We start from the raw sequence: 15945 nt of genomic DNA, 5'->3' as shown, positions 1-15945 counted from the left end.
CATTTTTTCTGCTTATTAAGGTTAATAAATCCTTTATCAAACTGTTAATTATGCATTTTGCAGGTACGGGATCTAAAGCGAGAACCATGCCTATTAAGGTTAATAAGTCCTTTATTAAACTGCTAATTATGCATTTTGCAGGTACAGGATCTAAAGCGGGAACCATGCTTATTAAGGTTAATAAGTCCTTTAATATACACTTAATACCAGTTAATGAGTACTATATATTATCAAGATTGATAAAAGGTCAAATAAAAAATACACATACCGTAAATACAATGGCGGTGAAGCACATCTTTTGAAAAATATTAATTTTTAACATTTAAAAACTTCAGAACGTATTCTTGAACATCAACATTTAAAAAAACGGACTAGACAAATCCAAGTCCGGCTTCTCCACGGCCTCTGGGGATGGTTGGGAATTCTTCTGGCGGGTCTTTTTTGTTAGTGTATAAAGAAACACAAAGAAAATTGCCCAAAATAGACAGTTAACAGACAGGTTACAATAAGTATTAAGCCGTTTAGACATGGATTCATGACACAACTGTTAGAACTAGAAAATGAATTTCCTGCAGAAAATGCGGTGAGTGCTGTAGTGCAAAGTGAGGTTGAAAATATTTTTTAACAAAGCCACATAGATTAAGACATAAAGAAACGTTAAATGGCTTAAATCAAGTGAAGGGATTTGAACAAAAGTCCAAAAGTCTAAATGGAGTAAACAATGTAAACATGCACACCATTTAAGAAAAAGTAAATGGTTGGAAACAAATAAAGTGACAGCTGAATGAAAAGCGCAAGGCATTGCTAAAAATGCAAAAATGTAAAATTAATTGAACTGAAGAATCTGAAAAGTCAAATGTATTTCCCTGCACTGCTGGTGTGTGTGTGTGTGTGTTTGTGTGTGTGTGTGTGTGTGTGTGTGTGTGTGTGTGTGTGTGTGTTTAAGAGAATAGCGAGCCGGTGCGTGATTAAAAATAGTCCAATAAAGCGGGGAAAACCGCCCAATCTGGCAACACTGCCTGAAAGTCCTCCAAAAGTAGCCCAATCTGGAGGGAAAAAACGCCCAATCTGGCAACACTGCTGAACGTCCTCACGCTCCAGCGTCAACGTGAATCAATGAGACCAACTGAAAACGAAGCCGGTATGAAACTAAAACTGTGATTCTGAATAAAGTATAAATTATATCGAAATTCCGTTTGGATATTATTGAAGATACAAGTGTGTAGATTTGTTAGATGGATTGAACGAAGAGACGCATTCAGAAGTGCATTTTCAGAAGTGCTGGGTACAATGAGGATGCATTCTTTTTTCTCTCTTTAGTGCCGGTAATGAAAGGTTCTGAAAGACGGCATACACATGTAGCTAATTACTAAGGAATAAAATGTATACAAAATCTATCTGGCACGTTTTATAAAGAAAACTTTTCCAAAAAGCAGCGGACATATGACCCACTATGTTCTGCTCCATGCATCCAATGTTGACAACGTGACATGATATGGCTAAGCTACCGACATAAACAAGAGGAGCTAGGAAGGGAAATTAACTGCGTGTTTAAGTTCAGAAGGCGTAAACGTGTGGCCACACATAGCACTACAAAAGTCATCAAGATTGAAAAAGAAAAATATATTTGTTGCACAGCTGAACGCTGTATCACATCATGAGCTGGCTGTTCTCAATTCACAACACACATTCCATCCAATAGCCTACATCAGGCATTCTGAACAAAACTCATCCACTCCCCCCCACAATTACTCCATAATTCAAGCAAAGCAAGAATGACCAAAAGTCACTTTGTGTCATCAAGAGACTGACTCCACCGACTATCAATTGCAAGTTAAAACAGCCAACTACTTGAGTGCAAAAAACACAAAAGACCTCGCCACAGCACCAGTAAATCTTAAGCAATAAATATTGCGTGTTACCTTTATTTATGTGGCAAATGTGGAAAACTGGTGGGGACGCGTCCCCAGCGGAATTTACGCCTATGGTTACGTCTTAAACAGTTTGAAGTACCAGAGGACGGCTCTGCCGTCCTCCTATTGACTCCCATGTTAAAAATAATGGATTATTTTAAAAGTAGAATATCTTAAAAAGTATAAAATATTTAAAAAATCTGAAAAGCCTGCGATTACAAGCTATTCTGAACATTTTCTCTACAAACTTTGGGACCTATCTCCTTCCTCAATTTTTTACCTAGAGACTCCATTCAAATTTTACAATCTTCAGAACAGCTTGGAATCGCGCGCTTCTTTTCAGATTTTTTAAATATTTATACTTTTTAAGATATTCAAAAGTGCAATATTATCTTTTTTTTAACATGGGAGTCAATGGGAGGATGTCCTCCCTAAGACGTAACTAAATCAATTTTCAACCGTTTATCTTCGTTCAAACCAGTTAACAAATCAACATACTTGTATCTTCAATAATATCCAAACGGCATTTCGATATCATTTTTTTCATACCGGCTTCGTTTTCAGTTGGTCTCATTGATTTACGTTGACGCTGGAGCATGAGGACGTTCACCAGATTGGGCGTTTTTTCTCGCCGGATTGGGCTACTTTTGGAGGACGTTCAGGCAGTGTTGCTAGATTGGGCGGTCTTTCCCCACTCTATTGAGCTACTTTTAATCACGCACCGGCTCTCTATTCTCTTAAAGACACACACACACACAGACACACAGACACACAGATTCTTCAGTTCAATTAATTTTATATTTCTTTATTTTTAGCAATGCTTTGCGCTTTTCATTCAGCGGTCACTTTATTTGTTTCCAACCATTTACTTTTTCTTAAATGGTGTGCATGTTAACATTGTTTACTCCATTTAGACTTTTGAACTTTTGTTCAAATCCCTTCACTTGCAACCTCACTTTGCACTACATCACTCACCGCATTTTCTGCAGGAAATGCATTTTCTAGTTTCATATGATACCATAAGCTAAACGTTAGTTCAAATGTAGCAAAAGCCTCTGAAAGAAAGTCCAAAGCCTCTGAAAGAAAGTAATGTAAGCCAAAAAAGTTCGCTAGCAAACAGCTAGCTAGCTAGAATCAGCTACCGTTACTGTAGCATCACATTCTTAAACTTACCAGAGACTCATCCTCCAGTTCGGACCTCTTCCTCTTATCCATGTTTTCTGTGCTTGCTCCTGTCAGTTGTTGGTCTTGGGTGCTCGTGCCGACTGTTGTGTCCACTACCTGATTACACCACTAGGTGCGCTCTACTGTTATGTAGTGTGTTGTGGTACTAGAGAAGATGTCGAACGACACGTGTAGAGATAGTCTAGGAAGCTAGACCTACAGTACTGTGCTGTCTGCTTACAACCTTTGACTTACTCAATATACTTACACTTGAACGTATGTTGGTCTCCTGTGCTTTATTATACAACTTGCAACATAACAAATTGGCGACGAGGAACTTACTCACGTTCCTTTTGCACTACGGATTTCGTTCTACATTTTATTTTTTCAACATGACTGCTACGGCGCCTTTCCCGGATTTTTTTCTGCCGGCGTCGGGGGAGCCCGCCGTTCCATTCAAGGTTTGGGAACAAATATTCTGCTGGTCTGCTTCGCCATCGACGTGGATGGACTAAAATGGACTGAGGCAAGAGAACGTGCCCTTTTGCTTCACTGATTAGGAACAGAGGGACAAAGAATATTTTACACATTGCCGAAGACTGGTGCTACATTGGCAACTGCGATAGCTGCCCTGCATGGCTACTTCATGCCAAAGGTCAACGTTGTCGTCGAACGACACACATTTAGAAAACGAGTCGAGCTAGCTGATGAATTGATCATTCAGTACGTGACTGCTTTGCGAAGGTTAGTTGCTACTTGTGAATTTGCTAGCTGTGATGACATGATACATGACCAGCTAGTGGAACATGTTGCAAATCCACATATCCGAGAAAGACTGTTGCTAAAAGAAAAGTTAACACTAGAGCAGGCTACCACTATTGCTAGTCAGATGGAGTCAGCTGGAGAACAAGCGAAGTGCATGACTAGTGTCAAAAGTAGCTTGCCTGTATATGCAGTCCAAGTTCAAGGAAAAGGGAAGAGTAGACAGCCATACAGGAATGCACGTTCGGGCTCATCTGCAAGCCATTCTACTGCCAGTTACACTCCTGCTACAAATTCCCGCTCATGTTTTTGTTGTGGATCCGACAAGCATTTGGCTAATGCACCAGAATGCCCCGCAAGCAGCTCCAGCTGCTTTTCAGAAGATGATGTCAGTCGTCCTGCAAGGTGTTCCAAACGTCAACAACTACCTAGATGACATCATATGCTTTGGACGCACCTAAGTGCTGCACGACACTGCACTTCAAGAAGTGTTACAGCGGCTCACTAATGCAGGTCTGTGTCTCAATGATAAAAAGTGCCAGTTCAGACAGTCCAGTCTGCACTGTCTGGGTCACTTAGTGTCCGCACAAGGCATCAAGCCGGATACAGAACATGTTAAAGTAATTGCACAAGCATCTTCACCACACGATGCTGGCACCTTGCGTTCATTTCTGGGCATGCTTTCATGGTACAACAAATTCATACCCAACTATGCCACTGTGGTTGAGCCACTGCGTGCCGTCCTTCGCAGTGACTCAGACTTCAAATGGACTGATGCGGCTGACAAGTGTTTCAGGGAGTTGAAACAGCTGTTGGTGGACGGCTCAGCATTGGCCTTGTATGACCCTGCCCTGCCAAGCATCGTTTCTACAGGAAGGACGCCTCTGACTATGGCGTAGGCGCCCTCTTCATGCAGATACACCCTAACAAAAAAAATATGCAATATAATATATAACAGTTGAAAAAGAGGCCTTAGGCTGTGTTTGGTCAGTCGAGAAGTGGAGAACCTACTTCTCGCTTTGTGAACTACGGCTGTGTCTCAATTCAGGGGAAGCATCCTTCGAAGGACGCGGTCTACAAAGGTGTGGCCTTCGTAGACCGTGAAGGCCGGACCGAAGGCAGAACAAAGGTTTGCGTAACAAGCCGTTAACACCCTTTACCTCGCGTGACGACGCCCCGCTCCTGTCACCTAGCAACCATGATAGCTGCGGTTCAAACCAGGCGGCGGAGGTGAAATAAAGAGCCGTTATATAATAATTATATAGAATATAACGTTAATTAGTTTAACGTTATATGGCTTGTGTTAATGTCATTGAACTTTGACAATAAAGTTACACATTTAAAATAGTCCCAACTTTATTTTAATATAGAAAAATGTTTTTACATAGTTTTGTCATTAATTATGCAATTTGCTGCAACTTCCGCTTCCGCTCTCTCCGACGCCATGATAAAAAAAAAAAAAAAAAAAAGCATTGAAAGAGGTGAAAACCATTATAAGTCGGGGCATGTGGAGAGTTTCAGTTATGCCAATGGGGAGATTGTCGATGTCCACGCCAGTCGCAGGGAGCGTGACATCACATACGAGACACGTAGTCTTTCTCATTGTGTTTTCTCTACAGCCTTAAACTGAACAATTGCACAATAAACGGTCAAACTCTTGACATGAAAAATTATCATTTAAATCCACAACAACATGTGTAATCCGAGGAATATAAAGACTGGGACCAGAAGATAATTACTTTCTTTCCATGGAAACCCATTCATATTTTTCGATCTCATAGGTCCCATCGGCTCTACCGGAAGGGGCGTGGCTTCGCCGCTCTATATGATGCACAAAACAGATCACACTCGCTCAACATATGCGGATTCATTAACCTTAATAAGCCTAAAAAATGCTTAGTAAAGGTTTTACAATGACATAATAGGCAAGTTAGTAAGACTCAATAAATGGGTTTGTAATGTTTTTATTAACTATAAGAAACTCACAAGACTTTAATTAATATTATTAAGCAATCAATAAATAGTTAACACGTTTCTTATAAGTGCTTATTAAAAATTGTATAATATCACAATAAACATGTTTATTGTGTTATTATTAACACTTATAGATCTTCTTATTAACACCAATTAATGTTAATAAGCATATAATAAGTGTCTTATTACCAATTAACAAAGGCTTATTACGAGGACCTTAATATAAAGCGTTACTGTTTATTATTTTCCTAATTGCATGTTTGTATTGCAGATAGACGTAGTACAAAAAAACACATCTGTCTGTTCATGTTTAATATTACATTATTGTACTGTTTCTGAGGGAGTTCTCTCCGGGCAATTTTTTCTGTTTGTATTTTTATATTCTAGATTCAATGTTTCCATATTAGGCCATTAAGGTCTACATACTATTGTAATTGTCACATTGACAAAATGTCTTCAGTTGTTATTTTTGTTGTTGTAATGAATAATGCTAAAAATCCCTTGTTGTGAAATGCACTCTCCAAGGACAGTAGTGGTAAAATTATAAGGATGTGCAACACAATGTTACCTTGCGTTCACACCAAAAGTTAAAGCATGGATACATACAAAGTCAATGCAATAGTTACAAATTGTTCCCCAAACAATCCCGCCGCAAATTGTTCGAATGGTGTGGCTCAAACGACTCGAATTATCCTCGCACAAATTATGCAAATTTGTCTCATTCGCTTGATTCACGCAAAATATATTTTTAGATTGTTCGATAGTTCGAGAAGCATCTATAATTATTCTAATCAAATATGTAGAAGGAAGGCGTGGTTATGGAATGAATGTGCAGATTTTGTTCCTATAGATTGTCTCATTACATGCTATATAATCAAATTATAACTATATCTTATAACTAGATCTTTCTTTGACCAATAACCATCCACATCTAAAATTGTATCTATGAAGGAAAGTCATACTCAGGGTATGACAATATGTCCTTATTCTTGCTTGCATGGGTTCAATAAAGTCGGAATCATGCTCCGGGACACGATTAAATAGATACATTTTCGTGACGGTAACTTCTGAGAGTTCAACCCCTTCCCTCGCCCTTCCCCAGTTAATTTTAGCATTCGCTCATATGCCATACAAAAAAACGCATTGAAGTCACATTTCTGTTTACCTGTTTGAGAAAGATTGAACCGAAGGTACACAGATTATTTATGCAAATGTGTGTATATTATTTACCGTCAAATCAAGTAACATCAAAAACACAATGTACTGTGTCCAACCTTATTTACAGCATTAGGCCAAAAAACGGACTGAAACAATCCCACGCTTGACTTAAAGACTCGTTGTTAACCAGAAGAAAGCTCACAGATATCCTTCAGCTTGACAACTCCAGCCCATACGACTGTCAATTAACGGCAGGATATACTTTTCATTCATTATTGATTGGGATAAATTTAAGGAGTTTTGCACACGTGGAAACAAGTTGATGAATGCATAACTGGGACAAAGAAATTGAGAGAAAACAACAATTAAAAATGACAACATAAATCACCAGTTTGCAAAGGAGGGAGCATATACAGTTTCAAGTCTTCCCTCAGAGCTCAGCCTGGAGGAACAGCTACAACGGACAGCGCTGTTATAAAGTCTTTAAGAAAGTCTTGTTTTGCTTCCCATTGGACTATATTGACATGTAATACTATGGCTGCAATCATATGGCTATGTAACTTGGGTTATGGCTTGACATAATTTCTTTGGAAATCACTCATCTTCCATTAAAGCGGCGAAGCAAGCAGTTTGTTTCACATAAAGCAGAAGGAATTAGCAGGTAGGAGCCTTGTCCTATGAGGCTAAATAGACTTCAATAGTCTCAACTACAATTGGAATGTTGGAAGAATGACTAGTATAGGACTGCTCTTATGTATGCAAACCTAAAAAATAAACTCACAGACATGAAGTGTGAAGCCCTCTCTCCAGTGAGATGCATGCTGGTTATTCTTGTAACCGAGATCAATGAAGCGGGCTGTATGTTTATGGTTAAGTGTAGCCTACCTTTATTGAGAGTTGGGTGATTTAAAGAGGAATATACTGCTCGTCTCTCATTGAAAATGAATATTTCCGTCTTGGATGAATTTGATCGATCTTATCTTAATTATCCCCTTCCCACCTGAAATGAACACCCACTGCTCTGTGTCTGCAGAGGAGGTCCTCCAGACCCACGTGGCCCACTGGTGGTCTCCAGACGGGGAGCGCCTTGCCTTCCTGGTCCTCAACGACAGCCTGGTGCCCAACATGGTGCTGCCACGCTTCACCGGCATGACCTACCCTAGAGGCAAGCAGTACCCCTACCCCAAGGTAAACACCCCCTTATCATCACTACCGATAGCACTGACCTACCCTAGAGACAAGCAGTACCCCTACCCCAAGGTAAACACCCCCCTTATCATTACTACCGATAGCACTGACCTACCCTAGAGACAAGCAGTACCCCTACCCCAAGGTAAACACCCCCTTATCATCACTACCGATAGCACTGACCTACCCTAGAGGCAAGCAGTACCCCCACCCCAACCCCCTTATCATTACTACCGATAGAACTGGCCTAGCCTAGATGCAAGCAGTACCCATACCCAAAATAAACACCCTCCACTACCGTAAACAACGATTAACCAGTATTAACCAGTATTATTACTACCGGTAGCACTGGCATGACCAAGCCTAGACTCCATTAATCCGGTGTTTATAGCTAGATGTACCTTTGATCATTGATGAGTCAAATGCCCTTACTTGAATGAAGCTTCTATTCACCAGGTTGGTTTTGTGAAATTGAACATATCGTTTGTCAACACAAACAATGGCAGCTTAACATTTATCTTCTTGAGCTTTACCAAAAGAGTTTAACAGAAGAGTCAGAATAACACCTCTGTAACAAAACAAAAATAACGGTCTAACAGTTTGTGTGGGAGAACAACAGAACAAGAAGAGGTCAATCAGAGACCATAATACTTGTACACAATTAACTTAATACATTTTGCCTATACCCTGTGCATATTAATAAACAAAATAGTCATAATAAATCTTGTTTATTTCTAAAGTGGAATACTTTACCTTAGCTTAGACCCTTTTACCCCCTTACACAATATTTTGTAGCCTAATTTTAACTCACACACACACACACACACACTTTGGACCGATTTTGCCCAGGCTCTCCCAGTACACTATGGTCATTAAAAAACACCTGTCCCATTAGCACCGCGTGGTCATTTATCTTCCTGCCCTCTCACTCAGGCCCTCTGCCCTAATGCGCCTCCGCACCGCTAACAACAGAACAACATATGGTGTCCGTGTATCACCACTGACACACTAAGGAAGAAACACCATCATGGGGTTTTAGAAGTGATATATTTGACACACTTTTCAGGTTTTTATTTTTTTAAGGGCAGCTTGATCAATTCAGATTCGCTGATAAGCATATATGAATAATTAGAACCTTTCTCAGAAGGTAAACTCTTTTTGTGTATTCTTGCTAATAGCTCATTCATTCGTAACTACTTCCTTTGTACAGTTTGACAGATTATCTGTTTAGTCAGATGCTGTAATAGATGTCATTCGTTTAGGAGGAGCTAAGGCTAAACATCCTTCTCAGAGAGGCCTACAGGTAGACTAAAGACATTTGGGATCGAACCCAGAACCATTTCAATGGGAGTCAAACAGCCGAACCAGTAGGGACTATCCTGCTGACTAATAGCTTCTGTATCAACTTTTACCCTCCAGTTTTACGGATGACAGGACGCATTTAAATGTTCTCTTTCCCTTGGCTGCATGAACCCTCTCAGTGTCTCAGTGTGATGGAGATTGGGCTGTTCTCCAAGTGTGTGTGTGTCGTGTGTCTATGTGTTCAGGCGGGCCAGGCCAACCCCCAGGTGAAGCTGTACGTGGTCAACCTGTACGGCCCTACGCACACCCAGGAGCTCAACCCCCCAGACAGCCTCAAACTCCGGTGAGCGAAGGAGGCCGCCGAGGCCGGCTAAACACCCGTACTGAGTGTGTTTGTTGAAGGTGGTCGTTGAGTTTCAGTTGGTTTGCCGGTTTGTTTGGGTGCATGTGGTTGTTTTTGTCTGTGTTGTTGCGGCTGGGTTGCCCGCACTGTAGTGACCATATCCTACGCTTAAGCTGAGGATCACAATAGGGTAAATTTAACACAACATCCTGTTCCTGGTATCACTATGTACCATTAAATACAAAGAAAATAAAAGCAAAGGAAGAGAAGGACATGAGGGTAAGGCTGAATGTATAAATCCTGCATTATAATAATTATTATAATTATTATGATCAGATTATTATTATCACGCAAGAGGAATTTAGGATTATTCCCGCTTTTTGTTTATTGAGGTGTCTTGCCCGCCTTTTGTTAGCAAAACTGCATCAAAATGATATTAAACGTGTCATGGATCTTTATTTTGTAAAATGGAGTACTACATTACCTTGACAATGTGTTGTGGTTGTTTGTGTGTCATTAAAGGGGGCACTACGTTACCTTGGCAATGTGTTGTGGTTGTTTATGCTTCGTTGAAGGGAGCGCTACGTTACCATTGCAATGTGTTGGGATTGTTTATTCGCCGTTACAAGGGAGCACTATTTTACCATGGCAATTTGTTGTTGTTTATGTGTTGGTAAAGGGAGCACTACGTTACCATGGTGAAATGGATCAGCAAGACCAAGACGTGTGTGCGGTGGTTGAACCGAGCCCAGAACATATCCATCCTCACCGTGTGTGATACCACGACAGGCGCCTGCGTCAAGGTCAGCCTGCTCCCACCTCCTGCTCCCTGTGTGTGCATATTGTGTGTGTGTGTGTGTGTCTGGGCTTGTATGTCTGCGTTTTTCATGTGTGTTTTTTCTATGCTATGGAATGGATTGGAATCCATGGAATTTTTTGTGTGTGTGGTTACATTGGTGATGTTTATAAATGTCTGTTTGAAAAGTGTTTAATAATTCATACACACTGCATACACACACTTAGTAGTCTTTGATGAATCTCTCCTCATCTCATGTACGTATTGTAGATGAGAAGGACTTGGCAGTGGCAAGCTCACACTGCAGGGCTTTTCAATCTAAACAAAATCCCGTCCAAGAAGAGCTGTTCACATCTAACAACTGTCAGATGATTTAAAGGGTTGCTGTGTTGTACGCACAGCAACCCTTTAAATCATTCTGACGTACCTTATTCTGCTATTGTGGGCTGTACGCCTGCAATAGCAGAATAAGGTACATCAGAAAGTTACCAGGGTTCTCAAATCACAAGAATCAATGACAAAAAATTCAAGAGCTTTTATCCTTGGTGCACAGTTGCCGATGCTAAATGTGGCTGTGTGAGCCCATATCAAACCTTTGGCTCCAAGGTTAACCATTGGCTCCAAGGTTCACCTTTGGCTCTAAAGCCAAAGGCAGCTTATCATTGGTCTGGACTCCAATGCCAAGACTCCTCTCAAACCTAGACCGTCTGTCCTTTCTGTTAATATGAAAAAACACAGGGAATGGATGCAATTTGAAAAGGATTTGTGGTCCACAATATAAACGCAAATCTCCAGGGTTTTGGTTTGCTTGAGTTAATGTTTTTTGTTGTATTTTGAGGAAACCTGTTACTAAATAAAACTATTCTTTCTTATTTTGTCTTTACTTATCAGAGACATGAGGAGAGTTCTGAGCTCTGGCTTTCCAAGCAGGTAAGATAACTGATCTTCTCATCCAATGTTCATCTCCCTTCTCTTCATTCTCTTCTCCAAATCTCTCAAATACTTGTCAATAAAGACACATCTTAACCGTTGTCATGTAACAAAGCATATGTATATATATGAATGTATATCTAACTAAAGATAAAGTACTCAAGATAAAACCATGACTGTGGATTATAGGCTTATAGAATAACCAGTAAATTACAACACTGAAGAATTTGCTCAAGGTATTTTTTTATCATGTTTTGTTTATGCGAATTACACAAGTCTCGACTACATGCCCAAGCCGAAGATTCATCCCCGTTTTAATTAAATGCTTATTCGATAATAGTTGACCTATCCATAAGAATAATATAATTTTATAAAACACCCAAGGAATCCTTCATTAGAGAAAAAGTGCATTTATTTCTCCTTGTGCGGCTGGATGTCTTTCATCCTCTTTCACTTGAAAAAATAATAATTAATAAGACATTCTTGTTTAAAGTTGAAGGCTCACCTGAATACACTGTTCTCTGTTGGGTTTGCCGGTTGCTGTAAATCGTTCCGCCGGTAGAATTTAGATGAAGCGACTGCTGTACCGCTGACCCAGATATACGACTCCCGCATCACTCTGCTTGTAGAGGGAGTTTAATAGGCCAACCAGAATCAGAACAAGATGTATCACATGAAACCACTCATATCCAAACAGTATACAGGCTGTTCACTGTGTACTGTGTACTGTAGACACAGCAGAATAAAGCAAAATGGCTTCATCTGGATGTAAGCTCTATCTAGCATGAGATCATCATGAAATCATACATTCTGCCGGTTTTCCAAATGTTGAAGTTTATCTAACTACAGTATATGTCACTACTGACACAAGTTAATACTGATGATGTGTACTGATATATAATACTGATATTTGGAATTCATTTGGAATGATATAATGGAAACACACATGGAAATTATTCAGAGGGTTTCCTTAACATATTTTGGAAGGTTTTCTGAACAATTTCTTGAGGTCTTCCAGAATATTCAAGACCAGCATTGACCAGCTTTGACCAACTATCAACCAGCATTGAACCACATAGTTTAAATTACATAGGACCACGGTCAAGTGTCATTGACCTCCTCTCCTACAGCATTGCCCTCCTCCATATTGGCACCTGTCTCAGAACCTGCCCGACCTCAAATGAGTATTAAACTTTAGGGGATAGTTATCAAAAGGAGAATACATAAACACCTCTGGACGCAGTTGTATAGACCTACAACCAATAAGTGCAATAAAACGGTGACACATCAGCAGACTCCTTTAAATTAACGGCTATGATCGGCTCGACCTGGGCCTGGTGTTGCTAGAAATCTGTCTGAAAGGGTGGGGGTCCAGTGAATATGAAAGAGTAAATTAAACATGAGCTTGCTGATTCATGGGGTTCCCAGGCCTAGAGAGGAAGGTGGTGATGGATGTTCTCCTGTCCTGTAGAATCAGGAGCCGGTCTTCTCCAGAGATGCCAGCCGCTTCTTTCTCACCGTTCCTGTGAAGCAGGGAGGGCGCGGAGAGTTCCACCACATCGCCATGTTCACCACACAGGTAACTATTCTGTACTTATATAGCACAGGTAACTATACTGCCTGTGTTAATTTAGCACCGGTAACTATACTGCCTGTGTTAATACAGCACAGGTAACTATACTGGCTTTATTTGTATACAGGTAATAATACAGGTTACACCAGCAATAATCCCTTACTTTATTAAAATAGCACAAGTGAATATTCAGATGTTATTGCCTTGCCTCAGGTAAATATTCAAGTCATATTGATGCCGCAAATAATTGGGTAAATTATGAAATCATTATCGAATACACCTAAATCAATGAATGAAATAACCAATCATAGAATTGAATCCGCTTCGTTTTGAGCTCCATCCAGCCATCCTCTTCAACTTTTGAACACTACTCCAGAGTCTGTCCCAGCCCATTATAGTCGGCTGCTCCCTGATCTATTGAACAGTTCTGATCACCACGGTAACAGCACAGCTCTGGCAGTGTGTAATCTTTCAGCTCCTGAAAGCAGTGGAAACCATGAGCGCATCATCATGACAAAACTCCCGCTTTGTAAGAAACCAGAGGAAAAACAACAAACAAACCCACAAACAAAAGATATTAAGCTCAAACCACGGCCCTACAACTAACCATTTCCAAGGAAAGGAGGTCGAACAGCCACAAACATAGCGCCCCTGGAATTTATTACCAACTGAACCCAAATGAACACGATTTATTCAGTACAACTTTTGTAAAATAGTATCACTGCTGTTTCTCTTGCTTATTAGACTTCTCAGAGATTATTTACTTTATTAAATTGGAAATGGAAATTTACAATGAATAATCAAAAAAAGCAATCTACCGATCTGTTTAACCGTAGATTGTGTCAACCAAAATGTTCCCACGGGGCACGCAAAGTTATCAAATCCTCATTTCGTTTCTCATGATTTGCACACATGGTTTGGTTAATGAAATACAGTAACATAATGTGTTCGGACACTCACTGAGCACTATACACAGTTATTGATCGGCTCATTCTAATTATGTTAAATAATGTGTAAAGTCATTTTCAAAATCGTATCATAGAAAATGGCTTAGTCCTGGCCCTTGTAACATGTTATCCATGACTTCTGTTCTGTTGGAGGAAGTGTGGAGCTCTGTCTGGGCAGCGGTTGAGAGAAAGTTATTGTACAACACCACTTTGTGTGTAGATGGTGAAGCTCCGTCTGAGCAGCAATTTATTTAATGCCCGTGTCCAGGTGAGGGTTAGGCTTCCCGGACACCTTTTTTTAACATTGTTTTTAAAGGCTAGGTCCTGGCTACAGCTAGCTAATTTTTGTATTTGTCTGATAAAAACTTCAGGTCGAGTTTCTTCCTTAAGGAGGACCAGATCCCAGCCGGATTGACCTCTATGTTGAAGCTTAAACATGGAGGAATTCTTTACGAAAGACCAGCAAAGGAGGATGTATTTGCTGCTTTAGTTTCCTGTTTCAATAAAGAGGCAGTGAGCACCATGTATACGCAGCGCCGGGAAGAATATCATTTTTCAGCGGAATTACAACAATTTAAACAGAACAACATATGAAAAATTTAGGTAGTGACATTTTAATATATATACATTAGAGTTAACTCCAAATCCTGCTTCAGTCAAACTCGCGCCTTATTCGGGAACTCGCGACTTATCCGCAGCACCTTGACCCTAGGAAGCCCATCGCCTAGACCACTAGGCCAAGCATCTGTATGCTATGAACCTGTAACGAGGGAATGAATACTAATAAAATGGATGATTATTAAATTATTAAATAGTATTAGTATTAAATAGCCAAAAAAACATATAATACGGGAGTTAAGTAAATGCTGATTGAGCCTAAGCCCTTGTATTTGAAGTATTATAAATGCTCCAAACTGGGTGACTTTGGAGAATGAAAGAGAAATCTTTGAGATGCCACCTATAAAGAAGAAGGTCAGTGATCAATGTCAGTGGAAAAACACCATGACAGAAGCAACGACAGAGCAGTACCTGTGTCAAACTGTCAGCCCTACAGTCAGAACTGTCTACAGGCCACACAGTAACAAACAGTCAGACCTCCAGTCAGGTCGTTAGGTCACACAGTAACAAACATTTATCCCTACAGTCAGGTCGGCCGGTCACACAGTAACAAACGGTCAGACCTACAGTCAGGTCTATAGATCAAACAGTAACAATCAGTCAGAACTCCAGTCAGGTCGGCCGGTCACACAGTAACAAACAGTCAGACCTACAGTCAGGAGATTAGGTCACACAATAACAGTCAGACTTCCAGTCAAGGCTGTAGGTCACAGAGTAACAAACAGTCAGCCCTACAGTAAGGTCTGTATATAGACAGTGTTGGGAAGGATACTTTTGAAATGTATCCAGTTACAGAATACAGAATACATGCCCAAAAATGTAATATGTAACACATTTCATTTCATCACTCAATCTGAGTATTGTATTCTGAATGCTTGGATTACTTCCACATTGAATTGCATTTTATAAGTGTAGGAATGTGGCATCAAATCCTGCTTACTAAACAGGCCTATTCTGGTGTGTTCTTCTGTTCAAACTGGCTGAATGTGTTAGGCCCAAGTCTCCCTGAAAGTGCACTATTTTATATAATTTGTTGTAGTGGAACAAAGACTATATGGGTATGTTCATGCGAAAGATATTTGCTATTACATCTAACATTTTTTTCACTGAGTTAAGTGCATAGGTGTTGCCTATAAAATCGCTTAAAATAGAGAGAGAGAGAGAGAGAGAGAGAGAGAGAGAGAGAGAGAGAGAGAGAGAGAGAGAGAGAGAGAAAAAAAAGATCGTTTAATCATTGGACAAAAAGGTCTGGGGCGGTAGTGGACCGGTCGAACTCC

General features: G+C 40.2%; 1 protein-coding gene across 1 annotated transcript in view; it reads left to right on the top strand.

The window, feature by feature from the left end:
* Positions 1-15945, top strand: part of dpp10 (dipeptidyl peptidase like 10) — a gene marked incomplete at both ends in the record, with an annotated part of 109383 nt that overhangs the window by 81272 nt on the left and 12166 nt on the right. Inside the window, 5 exons of the mRNA XM_079758437.1 lie at positions 8005-8159; positions 9707-9804; positions 10484-10607; positions 11492-11530; positions 13002-13109. Of these exons, the coding sequence (XP_079614563.1) occupies positions 8005-8159; positions 9707-9804; positions 10484-10607; positions 11492-11530; positions 13002-13109 (524 nt within the window). The remainder of the gene's footprint in view (positions 1-8004; positions 8160-9706; positions 9805-10483; positions 10608-11491; positions 11531-13001; positions 13110-15945) is intronic.

Source organism: Pollachius pollachius, assembly GCF_949987615.1.
Source record: "Pollachius pollachius genome assembly, chromosome: 20".
In the NCBI taxonomy this organism is placed as follows: Eukaryota; Metazoa; Chordata; class Actinopteri; order Gadiformes; family Gadidae; genus Pollachius; species Pollachius pollachius.
The sequence above is the reverse complement of the archived record's forward strand: the minus strand, read 5'-3'. Positions and strand labels throughout refer to the sequence as shown.